Source organism: Spinacia oleracea, chromosome 6, assembly GCF_020520425.1.
Source record: "Spinacia oleracea cultivar Varoflay chromosome 6, BTI_SOV_V1, whole genome shotgun sequence".
Classification (NCBI taxonomy): Eukaryota; Viridiplantae; Streptophyta; class Magnoliopsida; order Caryophyllales; family Amaranthaceae; genus Spinacia; species Spinacia oleracea.
In genome coordinates, this window is record NC_079492.1 from 145,436,405 (window position 1) to 145,453,968 (window position 17,564).

A 17,564-nucleotide genomic window follows, 5' to 3' on the forward strand; every position below is an offset into this window, starting at 1 on the left:
AGGATTTCCCTATGGGCTATGGAGGTGGAGACTAAAACACTACAAGAAATAGTATCATTATTGACTGCAAATCCCGTCGCTATAGGCCAATAGTCGTTGATTAATTACAGGAATTCATGTCGCGAACCCATCATAAAAGGGGCCGTCAATAATGGAAAATCTCGTCGTTAACCCATCGTAAAAGACATTTGCGACGATTGTTCCCGTCTTTGTTTGGTTGTTAGCCACGTCACAAAAGGCTTTTGCGGCGGAATATTTGACCCGTCATTATTAGGTTGTCATTAAAGATACAAATTCTTAATTGTTGTGAAATAAGGCGTCCTTACAGTTTTACAGAGGTCGTCTCAAAGTTTTTGAAGACGCAATTTTGGCAAATCCATTATAAAGTTGAGACGGAATTTTTAAAACTCCATATATATACAATTTAATCTCAAGTAGTATTATTATTATATAGAGACACTATTTTAGTAATCCGTCTGAAATCCGTCTCTATAATTGTGTAGTGTCAGTTTGGAGTTTGGCCATGCATGTGTTGCACGAAAATAAAGTTATGTGCGTAATAGTAGCGCTAGTTTTTTCAAACTGGTAATAAAACCGTGAAAGAATATAGAAGTATGTGGACTGTGACGGTAGCAAAGATGAAGATTAAACAGTTTCGTTGCAGTCTTGACTTGTGCAACAAAATTAGGAAAACCAAACTTCACTACCTAGAAAAGTGCCGTAATTCATTAGTTATACAGTATAACTGCTAGGAGTACATAGTTTGTACAAGATTCTTAAAACTTATTGTACAATATAATGTTAGACTCCCGGTGAGTCAGGAAACACCGAAACACGTCCAAGTAATTAACCCCATAAGGCCATAAACATGGGATATCAAATTTCTTGTACAATGTTAAACTAAATTAGTGTATACTTCTATAACATCATATACAAGTCACCAATAAAGTATTGGTCTACCAATTGCCTGTTGGTTCAGTGGTGAATGGGGCTGAACTTGGTAGGGAGAACTCGTGTTTGATCCCCCGCAACAACAATTGGGGGGGGGACTGGAACCTATCCACCCAGAACTAGCCCTGAATCCGGATTAGCCCTAAGGGTGAATTGGGTGCTAACACCACAAAAAAAAAGTATTGGTCTAGTACGTGGTTAAGATCGAGGGCTTGTATATCATATGTCTCAAGTTCGAATCATCGCACCTCCATTTGTAATTTGTATGGAGTAACTTAATTACATGTAACCAATTGACTTTCTGCATTTCAACGGCGTGGTTAGGACTCGTTCGGTATCACTATAGTTTTCAGTTTTTGATTTTTTTGGTTTTGAAAGTCATATGATTTAGATTTAACCATTAACTAAAAATTAGTCATACTTATAGTAATCATGTTGATTTTGAAAACTGACAACAAAAAACTGAAAACTACTTTTCGTGGTTTTCATATTTTGGTTTTTAGTTTTGTAAAAATCAGAAAAGTGAAAACAAAATTGATTTTATATTCGTACCGGCTAGGATTAAAATAGATGGCATGTAGGTAATATATTCACATCAAATTGGGAAATAAAAAAATTGTAAAACAAGTACGGAGTATTCAACAACATAGTGGTGACTGGTGAGTATATCTTTCCAGGGATTGTTACCAAGATATTTCTACTTTTTTTTTCAAACACTACTACGAAGTACGAATTATGTAGTACTACTTACATACTTCCTCTATTCCGCAAATGATGCATCATTTCCATTTGTACGTATGTCAATACGCTTCTTAGAACATTAATATCTCTAAATGCGTATAATTAAAAATTATTAAAAGTTGACATTTGGAATCCTTACATTAATACGAATTTAACAAGATCTCAATTGACTATGTTTTTTCTTACGCAACAATGAAAAAATGATTATCAAAGTTGATTGATGAATATTGCGCAAACGAGAAACGATGCATCTATTGTGGAACGGAGGAAGTAATAAACTAGTTACAAATGATTTTATGAACAACCGACGTGTACGTACAAAGAAGGGTTGCAAAAACGAGTTTCAAACCCGTGATTAGGTGTGTGGAATTAAGTTAAATTCCTTACCATTTCCATTGAACTAGACATATGAACATATAATAGTTGATTTCTATATTATTGTTTCATTATTTTGTTTTTACAAGATTGATGAAGAAGATATTTGAGGGCTCCCCACCACTTCATCATCTTCTCCAAACATTACGGCTAATTAATCTTAAGACGCATGACGTGGGTAACGTAGAATATTCTTGTCATGATAAATGGAGATGGACCCCTTAATTAACCCTAAATGAAGGCCGTCAACTTGGTGATCGACACTATTAGCTAATAATCACCATAAATAGGGTTCATCGTCACATACAACTGAATATCTTTGACACCAGTTTTGTCTTTGTGGGGTTGTGATTTTGTGAAAGGGAGAGGCAACTCGATCTAAAATTAAGGTCTTACTTCACCAAAACAAGAATTCACCAAATCTTACGATACATTGAAATGTCCTTAAGCCAAATTTTAATAAATGGCATTCCGTAATAGCTGAGCTAAGAGCAACATCAGTGCCAAGTCTTAAGACTTGAATTTTGCTGATATGGCATATAACTCGATCACCTAATCTTAAGATCATACATATCAAATTGTAGCATTGAAGTGGATTAGTCTTAACAAAGTCTTAAATCGAGTCTTGAAAAATTAAGATTCAACTTAAGACTCATTATGTGAGTTAAATAAAATAAATAAATAAATTAAGAGGATATATTATTTGAGATGCTTTAAATGAGTTTGAGGGGTGAAGAGCTAAATTTGGATGATTATGAAGAAGTCTTAACAAAATTTAATTAATTAAATATTAGTAGAAATCTGACATGGCATATGAGAAAAATCGTAAGATAAGACCCCATTGATGTTGCTCTAATTAATCTAGGTATTTATGTCTTTAAACGTCGGATAATGGTTGTTTGGTTCACCGTAAATTAGGATATAAGACTTGAGTTTTGTATGTTATTAAGGTGTTTGATTTACTAGTAATTATAATCTGATAGTGATTTTGAAAACATGTATCAATAACATGACAAGTACGTACATTTAAACGCCTTTAACTTAATCCCGAGTGAAAGTAACCCTAATCTTGGAATCGAAATAATGAAAATAAAGGTCATAATTAACCTCCTTCACTATTAACCACTTCAACCACACGGCCACACCTACTAGTCTTACCATCACCACCCGGCCGGACTAGTTAGAATCAATATGACTTTTCTATCAAGTAACAAATATGTTTCACTAAGATGACAAAATCGAGCGTTTGATTTGGTGTAAAACGTTTTCAAGGAAAACAATTTTTCCTTTTCAATCATTTTCCGTTGTTTGGTTTGGCGATGAATGAAAAACATTTTGCATTAACTCCTTTAAAGGTCGAAAATCTTTTTCCATTTATAAGGAAGGGAAATCACTTTTCCTCCTTCCCTCTTCCCATCAATTTTCACCCGTCTTTTTCCATTTCCCATTTTCTTTAAATTTTCTTATAAAGAGCCAAGCAGAGAAAAACTAGTTGAAATTTTATTTTTCCTTAGAAAATGTTTTTCATGAAAAATCATTTTTTGCCAATTCACTATACTCCCTCCGTATTTATTTAAGAGATACACTTGGCCGGACACGGGTATTAAGAAGAAGAATTGAATGAAATAAAGTAATAAAACAAGTGGGGTTGGGTAGATATTTTAATAAGTAAAACAAGTGGGGACCATGTCATTTTAGGGGGTGGGGGGTAGGGGTGGGGTGTAGATAGATTATTTAATTAGATAGTGGGGTTGATAAGTTACTAAAAATGGCAAGTGTATCTCTTAAATAAATACGGCCGGGAAAGGCAGGTGTATCTCTTAAATAAATACAGAGGAAGTATCTTCTAATTAGGTGAAAAAAACGGTCAATAAAACAGAAATTCCACAAATACTAATATACATAGTACGGAGTACTACTTAAATTTAACATTAAAGCGCCAATTGTAATCCATTGCCATTTCAAGTTAACTTCAGGTTTTCTACGTAGTATATATAATCATAACACGCGGTAAAGTTGCATACGTTCGACCCCGTACACCACAATGGTCAAAAGTATGTGTTACTCAATATTATAATTTTTTTTTACACCACCCGGTTCACTCTTAAAGCTAATTCGGATTCGGGGCAAGTTCTGAGTGAATAAGTTTTAGTCCCCTCCAATTGTTGTTGCGGGGGATCGAACAAGGGGTTCTCCCTACCAAATTCAGCCTCAATCGGTCAATCATCACTGAACCAACAGAAAATACCATATTATTGATGGCAACAACATAACAACTCACAAAGACCAAGTAATAATTTTGTACATCCACTTATAACCCAAATCGGTGCTCAATCCCCAAGCCCAATCCCCATTATGGAATCGGTTAAATGACAACAGAGAAAAATGAGTTGATTCCTTCATTATGGAATCAAGGACAAAAATTTGGTAAAATGGCATCATCAAACTTGGCCTTATTATGGATCTACGTACATCAACTAGCCTAGCTAACAAGACACGTACATAGACTGTTTCAAACTAACTTGAACATGCAAGACCAGTTCAACATACTCTCTCAAGTCTCACCTGCTGCATGTGCCCACTAATGTTCATTGTTGGTCCAATTCATGCATAAATAATCAAACTATATTTATGTACTAGTCTTATAGTCTAGCCGCCTACAACTTGCAACTACGTCCGATATTATTATTATTATTATGACTAACCCTTCTATTTGCGGCTTATTAATTTTAGGGCTGCTAGTTTTTTACAACACGCTTAGCTTCCTATTTTTGCCCTGTCTATCCTTAACCACATTCATATTTGGTGACTCCTTGGTCGATGCTGGTAACAACGACTATCTCTTCACCCTCTCTAAAGCCGACTCTCCTCCTTATGGTGTAGACTTCTCACCTTCTGGCGGCAAACCAACTGGGAGATTCACTAATGGTCGGACTGTTTCCGACATTATAGGTAATATCTTTGACATTATGGAAATAGAGTAAATGTTACATACACTTTTTTAAAAATTGATCCTAGTTAAAAAGTATTTACATTGTAAATTTGGTTGGTTTTTCAATTAAAGGTCAAGGTCAGTCTCTTAACCCTAGTTGACTTCATGTGTGCAAAACCTCATAAAATGTTCATCAAAATATAATCCTGCTTCCTAATTAACTTATTAGTCTGCCTAATTAGTAATTGTTAAATATATACCAATCAATCTAGCTACGGAATCAAAATCTTTTGTCTCACTTTTGGTATATACAACACTAGCTTATTTTGATTCGTCCTTAAAATGCATTTTAATTTTGAATCGGCAAGCTAAAGTGAAGGGTCATGGTGCTAAACTGCTAACACCAACCAAAATACATCACATATCCTATAGAGCTAGTGCTTACTAGTTACTGCACCCTTAAATTAATTAAGTTCATAATTATACTAAGAATATCACCTAAAAGTATACTTAAGTTTTTTATCAAAAAAAAAAAGAAAAGAAAATAAGAGTATACTTAAGTTAATAATTAAACCCTAGAGGCCAAGATAACTACAAGATAGTACCATTAACGACGGAAAATCCTGTCGCTAAAGGCCAATAATCGTTGATTAATGACCGGATTTCCTGTCGCGAACCCGTCGTAAAAGGGGGCCGTCGTTAACCCGTTGAAAAGACATTTGTGACGGTTGTTCCCGTCTTTGTTTGGTTGTTAGCCCCGTCGCAAAAGTTTTTTGCAACGGGATTTTTGGCCCGTCGTAATTAGATTGTCGTTAAAGATATAAATTCTTGTAGTGTGATTTCCTTCTTTTTTTTTTGAGGGGAAGGCCGAGCTAACTCTCTTAACATTAGTTAATGTTCTTGACAAAAAACAATATTCGAAAATGAAGAAAGAGAAACTCTGATTAGCATGGGCTTGCCTTATGTACTTCAGAGTGCATAATCCTTTTTTCTTAAATGTAAACGGGTGTACCTTCTACCAATTGTCTTTTCTCTAATCGACCTACAACAATAAAAAATAAAAAAAAAATAAAACGAAAGTTTTCAATTCTGGCTTTAGTAATTAATCATGGAAATTATATACTGTTTAGAGTTCTCTTGTTCTCAAGGTTAAAATCATTGCAGGACAGTCTTTAGGAGGTAACTCATTTCCTCTGCCATTCCTAGCTCCAAACTCCCTGATCAATGCAACTCATGCTGGAATAAATTATGCCTCGGGATCAGCTGGAATACTGGTTCAAACTGGAACCATGTTTGTACGTTATTACTCCCTCCGTCCCTAAATACATTTCCATTATTCACTGGAATACATTTCCATTATTCACTGGAATACATTTCCATTTCCATAACTAGAAGTAAATATCACTTCTAAGCACTTGTTTGGTTTGGTGCAGATTGGAAGAATCCCACTACAGGAGCAAGTGAACTACTTTGAGCAAACTAAAGCTCATCTAGTTGGTAAAATGGGAGAAAAAGCTACGAAAAGTTTTATAAAGAATGCAGTTTTCTCAATAACAATCGGTTCTAATGACATCCTCAACTATATCCAACCATCCCTACCATTTATTGGACAAGATAAGGTTCAACCTGCCATTTTTCAAGACCAGATGGTCTCCAACTTCACAATGCAGCTCAAGGTACAAATTCAAATTAAGCTTAATCTATAGTTCATTTTTAATTGATATCACAGTCATGTTGATTGTATTTTAAAGATTTCTACTTACTAAATCTCAAAAGTGGTACTTCCTAACACTACAAAAAATGTACCATTAACGACGGAAAATCCCGTCGTTAAAGGTCAATAATCGTTGATGAATGACGGGATTTCCTGTCGCGAACCCGTCATAAAAGGGGGCCGTCGTTAACCCGTCGTAAAAGACATTTGCGACGGTTGTTCCCGTCTTTGTTTGGTTGTTAGCCCGTCGCAAAAGGGTCAAAAACCCGTCGTAATTAGGTTGTCGTTAAACGTTTCTATTCTAAACCGTTTCTTTTTAGTTAAAACCTTTCTATTTCTGACAACTTTATCTATCTGATTTTACGAAACTACCCTCATGCATATTTAATAACCACAATTTCCCCTAATTATATCTAAAAATGAGGGCATAGATGTAATTTACTATCTTTTGCACTTACATTGTAAATATTGAGGTGCACGTACAGTAAAAGGTTGCAATTAAAACAGAACAGATGTAGTATACTACTCCTTAGTATGTTAATTTAGAATGACTCAATATAGAAATATGACATATAATCTAAGAGTGAAGAGAGGACTGATTTTTATTTATATGTGAAGCGATTACTCAAGTTGGGGGCGAGGAAGTTTGTGATAGTAGGGATTGGACCATTGGGATGCATACCATTTGTTCGAGCTATCAAGCTAGGATGGTTCGAGAAGTGCTCGAATGAGGTGAATGAGTTAATTCAAGGCTACAACAAAAAACTCAATAGAGAGCTAAGGTTGCTTAACAAAGAAATGGGAAATAAGGCCGTGTTTGTGTACGCGAATTCCTACGACATTTTCATGGATATCATATCTAACTATCAACACTATGGTAAGCTTTCCAAGATCATAATTAGTTACTACCTCCGTTTCAAAAAGATCTTTACAGTTACTATTTGCACGGACTCCAATGCAATATTTAACTAATAATATATCCCATTTTGTATGTGAAAAAATTATAAAAATTTGATATTCTGAAAATACATCCCGAGACCAATCTAACAAGATCTTACATGTAACGTTTTAATGTATATAATGGTGAGAATTTACGGTCAAAGTTTTTATACTTTTGACACATTTTCCAAAGCGTAAATAACTTTCTGAAACGGAGGTAGTATAAGTTATGGAAGATATTAAGTTGATTAATTTTTGGTTAATTGCCTATAGGATTTGAAGATGCAAAGGACCCGTGTTGTGGTGGGTATTTCCCACCATTTATGTGCTTCAAAGGGACAAACACAAACACAAGTTCGATAATGTGTGAAGATAGATCAAAATATGTGTTTTGGGATGCATACCATCCTACTGAAGCTGCTAACCTAATCTTGGCCAAGAAAATGCTTGATGGTGATGAAAAAGCCACTTCCCCTGTCAATATTCGGCAGCTTTACAATTCCCAAAACTAGGCTCTAATGAATGTTGTAGTCATTAAAAAGAAAATAACGGTATGAACTCATGTGTAGTTATTTCACAATCATTAATTGTAGTGCTTAATATTATATCCTAATGGGTGAATGATTGTGTTTATTTATATTTAAGATTCGTTTATTAAATGAGCTTCACTCGAACAAGATTTAGTGTTCACAAGCTCGTTATTTAAACAAGATTTAGTTTTCACAACTTTGTTATGAATTATGACTTGACAATCGCAACAATCAGTGAAAATTTGTTAAACGTCTGTCAACTACCCAATCAAAATCCCTAATTGTGTGTCCGGCCATTTCGTCTTCTTAATCCACAAGAATATTCAATTCTTATTCATAGGCATGAGTGTTCGTTTGCTAAAGCTCGTTCAATTTGGAGCTTGAGCTCAAAATACAGACGGCCAAATTTAAATTGTTCACCAACAAGTATTTTATTAAATGAGTCCAATTTTCAGACAAAGAGATTAAAAGCTAGTTCAACTCGAAAATCCTAGACCATTATTATTCCTTGAAAAGATTAAATCTGATACATTAATACCTGGCTCGACTCGGCTCGTTTCCGGGTTTGAAGCACACTATCTGTGTTTGATGGTTGAGCAATCCATCTTCCGCGTAAACATAAAGTATCAACTGTATATAGTTTGACTAAATTGGGTCATAAAGTCCTATTGACAAATGGCAATATGTGGACTCAAAATTAGCTGTTTTTGACAACCGCCAACTACACCAATAGTAGGCGTTGACTAATGAAGTATTGACTTAATTTCCACAACAATTCAAAGCCTCTCAAAATTCAGACCAATCCTTTAATCATTAAATCATGGGGCTTTGGCTTCCCAAAGTTGTATGATAGAAAGTCAATACCACTCCTCTCTTGGCCGGGTATGAGTTATGGTTCTAGTTAGCGGGTATATTTCATTTCGCGCTTAAGATTCTCACTCCCTCAAAGTCAGCACGTTTAATATTATTATACACCACCCCCGCCACCGCTAGTTGGCTTCGGCCGTTAGTGACGGATACGGGTATGTATCCAAATGTCAGCACCATATCCATTTAAATTGATGTACGACCCTGGTGGGTAATGGGCGGAAAAAGGCACACATAATCAACTTATGATACCTTTGTTTCAAAATGATATTTTCCATTACAATTTACGCAGAAATATGTAAGAACGTGGATGAGTATAATAAAAATATAAATAAAGTGTGAGAGAGTATAAAATGTGGGTAGATGTAAGACAAAAATGAATAGAGCAAAACAAAATGTAAATTTAGTGGGTTAAGAATGGTAAAATAGTACGTAGTGTATATTCTTACAAAGTACAAAGCACAATATACTCCCTCCGTCCCGGAATACTCGACCCGGTTTGACCGGCACAGAGTTTAAGGGATTTGAATTGACTTATTTAATTTAATAGGTAGTAGTTGATAGTGGAGTATTATTTTAATGTAGTTAGTGGGAAATATGTAAAGGGGTGGGGTTGGGGAGAGTATGGGTTGAATTTTTAATTATTTTTTGTATGAAGTAGGGTGTAGGTGGGTTAATAGGGGTGGAGTGAGAAATAATATAATATTGTTAGAATATTTCCATTTTTAGAAACAGGTCAAGTATTAAGGGACGACCCGATAAGGAAAACAGGTCAAGTATTCCGGGACGGAGGGAGTAAAAAACATTATGAAAATGATTAAAAAAAAGTGCAAATATCGGTACGAAACTGAGGTAGTAGTATCCAATTAAACCTTTTCAGTCAGTATTTCTTACTTTATTTACATTTTTCTTACACAGTTACACTTACGTACTCACATTTTTACATCATTTCTCTTACTCTATCCACATCTTTCTTACATCTACTCAACTTTCATTAAGAGTACTCCGTAGAAAGAATAGTCCATCATAAATGAGATAAACAAAAGAAACTAACAAAGGAAAACTAATTTAGCACGTCACTTTATTAATTTTGACACATTTCTAAGTGAGTAGCGCTTAATTTCATATCCTCTCACAATGGATGTGCCAAAATCGCTTCCCAAAACGACATATGTGAGAATATACAGAGTAATACCTGTATTTATTAGAGTATTTTAAAAAAACAAAGAAAGAAAGGCGACATGATGCAGTGATGACTGATGATGGGTCCAGTGAGCAGTGTGGAGTGATGAGTTGAGGGTATGGGTTACTAATGAGGTCCAAGCTGTCAACTGCGAAGGGAGTAATACTCTTAAGTTGGTTCAGTCTGGCCAAAGTCCAGAGCACAAATGCAAGGGCAGCTCATAACTGGCCTGGCTACGAACATTTTGATTTGTTATGAGCCATGTGGACGTGCTTCTCTATTTTCATCCTTTTCGACTTGCTTCTTTCTCTGCCCTACCTCTCCAACTCTCCACTGCAATTTCACTTTTCCGTGTTTCCAATTTGTACTGACATTATCACAATAACTCCAATAACTCTGAACCTTCCTATTCTAAGTCTACATTAACTACTACAGTAATATAGCAGTTTACCAATTGTCTGTTGATTTAGTGGTAATAGGGGCTGGACTTGGTAGGGAGGACTCGTGTTCGATCCCCTACAACAAAAATTGGGAAGGGTCTGGATTTATCCACCCAGAACTCGTTCCGAATCTGAATTAACCCTAAGGATAAACCGGGTGTTAACACCAAAAAAAGTAATATAGCGGTTTTATTAATTTTGACATGCCTTCGTGAAAGTAGAGGTCACAAATGTTCTTGAAAGAGGGGAGTGCCAAAATCTTTTTTCGTCTTTAGAAATGGAACCTCGTGACGAAATTGTGAGACTCATATTCAATCAACGATGGAGTACTCCACTACGTACAAATTAAGAGGGAGGGTCTTCAACAGAAAGTGTAATATCTTTTTGCAGACATGCATGCATGCATGCACGCAAAGATTGCTACTCTCTCATACTACAAGTACTTTGTATTTATGATCGAAGACATTCCTTTTTGGTCTCACGTCTTTTGCACACCTTAATCATTTATTCTCATGCATTTTGGGTTGGCCTCACAAGAAAGATGGCTTTCTTTTCAAGTATCTTGATCTCTTGGTTCACCTTTTTCTACATTCTAAGATAAATATATACCACCCTTTTTAGCAATAAGAGGCCGTTTGGTTGGAGAGGGAGAAAGGGAAAGAGAATGAGAAAAAAGAATAAAAAAGAATGGAATGAAAACCCTTTGTTAAAGAATGGTGTTTGGTATTCTAATTCTTCTCCCATCTTTCTCCTAATTAACATAAATAACAATAATAATAATAATAATAATATTTATTATTTATTACTTGTTACGAAGTATTTAAAAAGGGTGGTTAAGGGAAAGAGAATGGAAAACCTTGGGGGAAGAGGGTATCATTGAAGAGGGATTTGGGGTAAGTGAAAAAGAAAAGAGGGTAAAAGGAATGACAAAAACCACCAAACAAACAGCAACGTACAAAGGGAATGATAACCCATCATTCCATTTCCATTTCCAGAAAACCCCCAACCTAACGCCCCCTAAATGTCTATTCACTTACATACTTCTCCATCCCTAAAAGATTGTCTCAAGCCACATTTTTAACTTTATTAAGAAAGAAGGCAAAAGAAAAGCAAGCTAGTGAGTTGGTACTCTTGTCTTTTTGCTAATTTAAATAATAGAATGTGTGAAGAGACATGTGAGAACCACATACTATATATGGTGATAAAGTAAACTCAAATGGACAGACCGAAACGGAAATTTGGACAATCTTTTGAGGACAGATGGAGTATATTCGATACCATTCGATGAGAGGCTAAACTACTACAGTTTGCACCATACAAAAGCGATAGCGACCTAAATGTTCGCTAGAGTTAATTGGCATGGTACTATACTAGACAATTTGTCCTTATAAAACTATGGATCTTCTGCATAATTATACACTCGGGTGTATCGCGCACACATAACACTCTTACTACTGCTCATTTGGTCTTGGACCTGTTGGTCATGTAGTTCTTTCGGGCCTTCGTATCTCTGTAGATTTAAGACTACCCTAATACCATTAGACATTAGATGAGATCTAACTCATGGAATAAAATTTGTTAGAGGATTTTATGTCATTCAAATGGAGGAACAGGGCTCAAAATGAATGCTCTCTATCAGACAATCAGTGAATTAGGTACACTTACTGAAGCCCAAAAACTCAAGGACTTAAAGCCCACTTAAACAAAGACGTTACACGAGATGACAAGATGCTTCCAAATGTGTGCAGAAAGTAGCATTTGCGTGGCATTAATTTTGACCTCACATAAACAGATATCTCCTTTTTTTTCTTTTTTTTTAAGTTAAAACTTTTTTTTTAACACATAGCACACCCGGTTCACCGGAGCTTAGCTCCGACTACATCCGAATTCGACCCGTGTCGCACACCTTGCTTATGGTGGGTGAGTCTCCCAACAAGAGTTTCTGCATACGGCGAGGCTCGAACTCGAGACCTCCCTTAAGCGGCATCAAGCTGCTTACCACTTGAGCCAACTCTATGTTGGTTAAGTTAAAACTTATTGGAACCTCAAATTGCCTTTATTTGCTTCTCAACATTTTGCACTAACAGACTAACTTAGTATGATAAGAATCATAACATGACATTACTCCAAATCTCTCATGGTAATATGGTAAACACCTAAGGCGTGTTTGACAATAACTTATGAAATAAAAGCTACTAATTCTAAATATTAGCTATTGGCAAAATAGTGATAATAATTGTAAACCTTCGTTAAACAACTATTTCAATAAGTTCTAACCACGACCAAAACTCTAATACGTAGTATCTCCTTTCACCTAACAAATCCTAAAATTGTACACCATTTATTCTTATAATTAATCAAAAGCTTCAGGAGGGGAAATCATTTAAAAAAAATAAAATCCACTCTAATTATTAGCCACACAATTACAAAGCTGATCTTATTAGTTTGTAAAAGTGTAATGCTAATGATATTGTTCCCTAGTTCAATAGAAAATCATTAGCCATATCCAGTACAGAAAAGCATACATCCTTGTGTCAGACACACGATTCAAGAAAACCCCATAATCCATTTTCCCTGTTTTAAAACACACTATTAAGAAAGAGTGGCAGAAGAAGGGATAAAGATATTCATGGTGGTACTAAATTTCCAACCAGTCCAATTCAGAGCCAATATAGCTCACTGCAGTGGGCAAAGACATGAAAATGGCAGCAGAAATAAAAGAATGGTGATTTTCCGGCCTCGATGTCGAATAACAGAGCCAACAGGTGTGCCTGCTCCTATGGGACAAAAGACAAAGTACAAAGATGGGTTTTTTGAGATGATTTTCATGAATCTTTTTGCTAGGAAGATGGAGAAATTTGCATCATCTTCTGCTTCAAAGAAGAAACAGGAGAAAGATGATGGGTGGTTTAATTACGATTATGAGAGTTTTGTGGATGTGTCGAAGAGAGTAATGCAGGGAAGATCACGGCCACAGCAGCAGGAAGTTGTCAGGAAAGTTCTCTTGTCTATGCTCCCTCCTGGTGCCCCGGCTCAGGTAATTCCTCCTCCTCTCATAAATTAGTTAATTTATACTACCATGAGTGAATTCTTAACAAATAATTATAAATTGTTTAATATGTGAAATCTAGAAATGGAATTTATTTATCTTCCCATTCTATGATTCTACATTTCTACATTGATCCTACCGAAATTGTTCAATCCCATTTTGTGGTACTACATTGTAATGGACTAAATCAAAATGACTCTTAACCCTTTCGCTTCCTTTCCATCCATGGAGTACAAGATGCTCGTCCCGTTATTGTTTTTGGGTCAATCGGAACAACCACTCTGCAATTGCGGGGTAAGGTTGCGAACGTCCAACCCCTCCCGGAGCCTATGACATCGATCGGTTGATCCTATCGAAAAATTTGCTTCCCTCTAGCATCAGCTGAAAATATATTAACTCTGTTTCAAAATGATCTTTACACTTTCTGTTTTAGTGTGTTTCATAATGTTTTCTACACTTTGCTTTATTCTATTTTTTGATATGAAAATTTACTACCTTATCCTTCTTACCCACCAATATATACAATTTTGACACCCACGTACATAGTGGGCTTGTATGAAATTTATTATATCTAGAGTGTTGGATCCTCCGATCCCTTGTCGGACACGACACCCTTATAAGAGTCTGAGCAACATAGTATTCAACCTACTTTTCTACTTTTGTCTAATTGCCGGAAGTATTGAAAAGGGACTTGATGATTTTCTGGTTAATGATGTGCAGTTCAGAAAATTGTTTCCGCCAACAAAATGGGCAGCTGAGTTCAATGCAGCCCTTACAGTGCCGTTCTTCCACTGGCTTGTTGGACCTTCTGAGGTAATACACTCCCTTACCCTGCTCATTTCCCTTCCCCCATTCCCCTCCTAAAAGGGGAAGAAAACTAATGTTTGATAGTCATGATTCAAAGTTTTTCCAATAGGTAAATTTTTCGAGTAAGAACAGCTACTTCATAGATAATGCTAATGCAATGCACATTAAAAGAAAAAACTCACGCAATTAATAAAGATAATTCTGAAATGAACCTGGTTTTAGCGGAGAAGTATTCGTTTTATGCAGCCTCCCCCATGTAATGTGGATCTCCACTCATTGTCTGAAATGATGACTTGCCTAATTCAGTCCATGAAACCTGAAAAGGAGATAACATATAAGGTTGATGCAGAATAAGGATCCATATAGGAATACTAGAGGGAACTTCTTGACTTCTATATATTAAACAACTGTGTAGTTGATCTTAGTAGTTAGTGTTCATGAATAAAAGAACTGGACAACGTTGTTAATTGTTAAGAATAATTCAGCATATGCTTTTCTCCAAAGCTTTAATGCATATATGAATGTAGGTAATTGAAGTGGAAGTAAATGGAGTGAAACAAAGAAGTGGTGTTCTTATAAAGAAGTGCAGGTAAGCTGTATTACAAGTTCTATTAGTAACATTTACAGACATCCCCATTTGATTTGGAGAACAAAATATTTCTCAAGAAAACTAGTCACTCCAACCAATGAAAAACTAACCGATTTTCTGACTAATCTTCGTCATTGTCTCACCAAGGTATTTGGAGAACAGTGGTTGTGTAGGAATGTGTGTGAATATGTGCAAAATCCCAACACAAGACTTCTTCACCAGTGAATTCGGACTTCCTCTGACAATGAATCCAAGTATGTTTCTGCACTCTCTTGAAATCTATACAGCTGAAGGAGGTCGATTATCAAAATAATTGAGTGGTTGATTAGTCTACAGTTCATACTAATCAAACGACCAATTAGTATGAACTGTAGACTAAAAGCATGGTCATAATTTCCTTAAACCCTGAACTCCATCAGATTGTTCACCTCTGAATCAAAAGGGATTATACTATCAGTTCAAGTATTTTTTGTATCTTATCTGTTCATTCTGTTTTTAGTTTCTCAATAACAAGCCCTTTTAACAGTCTTTAATCTAAAATTTTGAGCAGAATTTGAAGATATGAGCTGCGAAATGGTGTATGGGCAAGTTCCACCACCATTCGAGGAAGATGAAGTCTCCAAACAGGCTTGTTATAAGGATTTATGTAAGCACAAAGAACTTCAATTACATATTCAATGGAATTAGAAACGCTGTTTTGAGAATATTCTAACTAACAGCTTGTGAATACAGGTTCCATGGCAAATCCAAGTGCAAACCTTTGTCCCAAATTACTATCATAAGAGATGCCTGCGCGATTTCAGTAATTACCTACTTCAACAACTAGTGGAACCAGAGTTGTATAACTATATACTGAGAAGATAACACACATTTATACATGTATAGAAACAAACAAGTTCAACCTATGTAGTCATCAATTTTTTGCTCCTATCTGAACATTGAACATTATTCATCCAATGATCAAATCTGTCTGTAATTGCTGTATGGAGTTGTTTTCTAAAGATGGTTGTGGGCCGGCCGGCCCAAGGACCGGCCCAGCACTGAAAAACCGGGCCTGGGTCAGGCACAAAAGGCCAGGCACTGCTCGAGCATGAAGTTAGGTTAGGCACGACGGCCCAGACCGACAGTCTGTGGGTCTGGGCTGTGTTTTAAATTTTCATGCCCGGAAAGACGTATAGTGGGCTTGGCATGGACCGGGCCCGTTCAAGCCTGTGGCTTGACCCGAACTCAGCCCGGCCTACAGTCGTCTTTATTGTTTTCTCACCATCAACCAATGAGTAGTACCCTTAGGTTCTACAATCTAAGGCCAAATGAATCCTGCCTTCTGGTTTTAGGCACAGTAAGTGATAGGGTTTGGTAGTACCTCTAGACCTCATAACATGAGAATAATTTGGTAAGTTTAGTACAACCTCAACTCAAGTTGTCAATTTCAACCATAAATTATAGGAAGTACGAAGTAATAATAGATTATAAATTTATAATTTCATTAAGTTTGAATTTTTAGTCACTTACATTACTTAAACTGCAAATGCACGTTAAACATGACATTTAAGATTTAAAAACTTCATTTATGTGTCAAAATAAGCGGCCCGTTAGCACATTTAGCGCAATGATGTGTAACTAAATGAAAAAGTCAAGCATATTATTGAGTAAAGAGAGTGTAAGTCAATCAAGCACGTAATTTTCTCAAATTGTTTACCAAACCTGAAACCTCCCTCAAGGCTCATAGAGTCATAGCATAGCGTTCAAGGGTTGTAGATAGCGCTGCACATGAAAAACATAACCAATAATAGTACTTCATCCTACCGGAATTAGTTGGCACGTCGTCATTTTAACCTATTAATGCTAATAATTATGACATTAATCATTTAGCCTATTAACATTAATGCTCGCTAACGAATTTTACAATAGTTGAACCAACAAAATCATATCACATAACAGTCCCTTTGACAAACCTATCAGAAAATAGTTAGAAAGGAATTGAGTTTCCTATGTTAAGTCATTTTCCTTAATTAAAGCCGTCTGTTAATGCTATTGGTCCGCTATCCTGCCTAACATCATACTCCTTTTGAGGAATTCAGATGGTAATAGAGCAAACATCCTTTTGACCACAAATAAAATCAAAAATCTGCTAATTATAATTTGTGTTATCCGGACTCGGGTATGTGTTAAAGTGTCCAACTCTGCTACTTTGTGAAAATTTTCCATAATTTGGTCGAAAATGAAGTGTTCAGTTATCGTTGAAGTGTCGAGGAACCGGCATGTATGGATACTTGAGATAAATGAAGAGTTCGAATAACATAGATCAGACAGTACTAAGTTACTAACGAGAGGCGCGAAAATAATGATAACCGGACAAAATCTCCAAGTATGCAACAAACTCCAAATCATTGGATGCTATCACGTGAAATTCGGTCCTCAACTAATAGTATTTGTTTCTTTTCACC

At 35.9% G+C, this 17,564-nt stretch overlaps 2 protein-coding genes across 2 annotated transcripts; both read left to right on the forward strand.

Annotated features, from left to right (window-relative positions):
- Window positions 1-4,678: 4,678 nt before the first annotated feature.
- LOC110795233 (GDSL esterase/lipase At5g41890) lies at window positions 4,679-8,289 on the forward strand. Its single transcript, XM_022000239.2, has 5 exons — window positions 4,679-5,019; window positions 6,164-6,294; window positions 6,433-6,675; window positions 7,332-7,590; window positions 7,926-8,289. The coding sequence occupies exons 1-5, from the start codon at window positions 4,764-4,766 to the stop codon at window positions 8,162-8,164; spliced, it is 1,128 nt and encodes a 375-aa protein (XP_021855931.2). The 5' UTR covers window positions 4,679-4,763; the 3' UTR covers window positions 8,165-8,289.
- Window positions 8,290-13,037: 4,748 nt separating this feature from the next.
- Window positions 13,038-16,101, forward strand: LOC110796158 (beta-carotene isomerase D27, chloroplastic). Its single transcript, XM_022001196.2, has 6 exons — window positions 13,038-13,709; window positions 14,442-14,534; window positions 15,056-15,117; window positions 15,265-15,371; window positions 15,668-15,763; window positions 15,850-16,101. The coding sequence occupies exons 1-6, from the start codon at window positions 13,302-13,304 to the stop codon at window positions 15,897-15,899; spliced, it is 816 nt and encodes a 271-aa protein (XP_021856888.1). The 5' UTR covers window positions 13,038-13,301; the 3' UTR covers window positions 15,900-16,101.
- The last annotated feature ends 1,463 nt before the right edge of the window (window positions 16,102-17,564 follow it).

Coding starts and splice junctions, on each gene's coding strand:
- LOC110796158 (XM_022001196.2), top strand. CDS start 13,302: ATGGTGGTACTAAATTTCCAACCAGTCCAATTCAGAGCCAATATAGCT. Junction 13,710..14,441: donor CTCCTGGTGCCCCGGCTCAG/GTAATTCCTCCT, acceptor AATGATGTGCAG/TTCAGAAAATTGTTTCCGCC. Junction 15,118..15,264: donor GTTCTTATAAAGAAGTGCAG/GTAAGCTGTATT, acceptor TGTCTCACCAAG/GTATTTGGAGAACAGTGGTT.
- LOC110795233 (XM_022000239.2), top strand. CDS start 4,764: ATGACTAACCCTTCTATTTGCGGCTTATTAATTTTAGGGCTGCTAGTT. Junction 5,020..6,163: donor GACTGTTTCCGACATTATAG/GTAATATCTTTG, acceptor AAATCATTGCAG/GACAGTCTTTAGGAGGTAAC. Junction 6,676..7,331: donor ACTTCACAATGCAGCTCAAG/GTACAAATTCAA, acceptor TTATATGTGAAG/CGATTACTCAAGTTGGGGGC.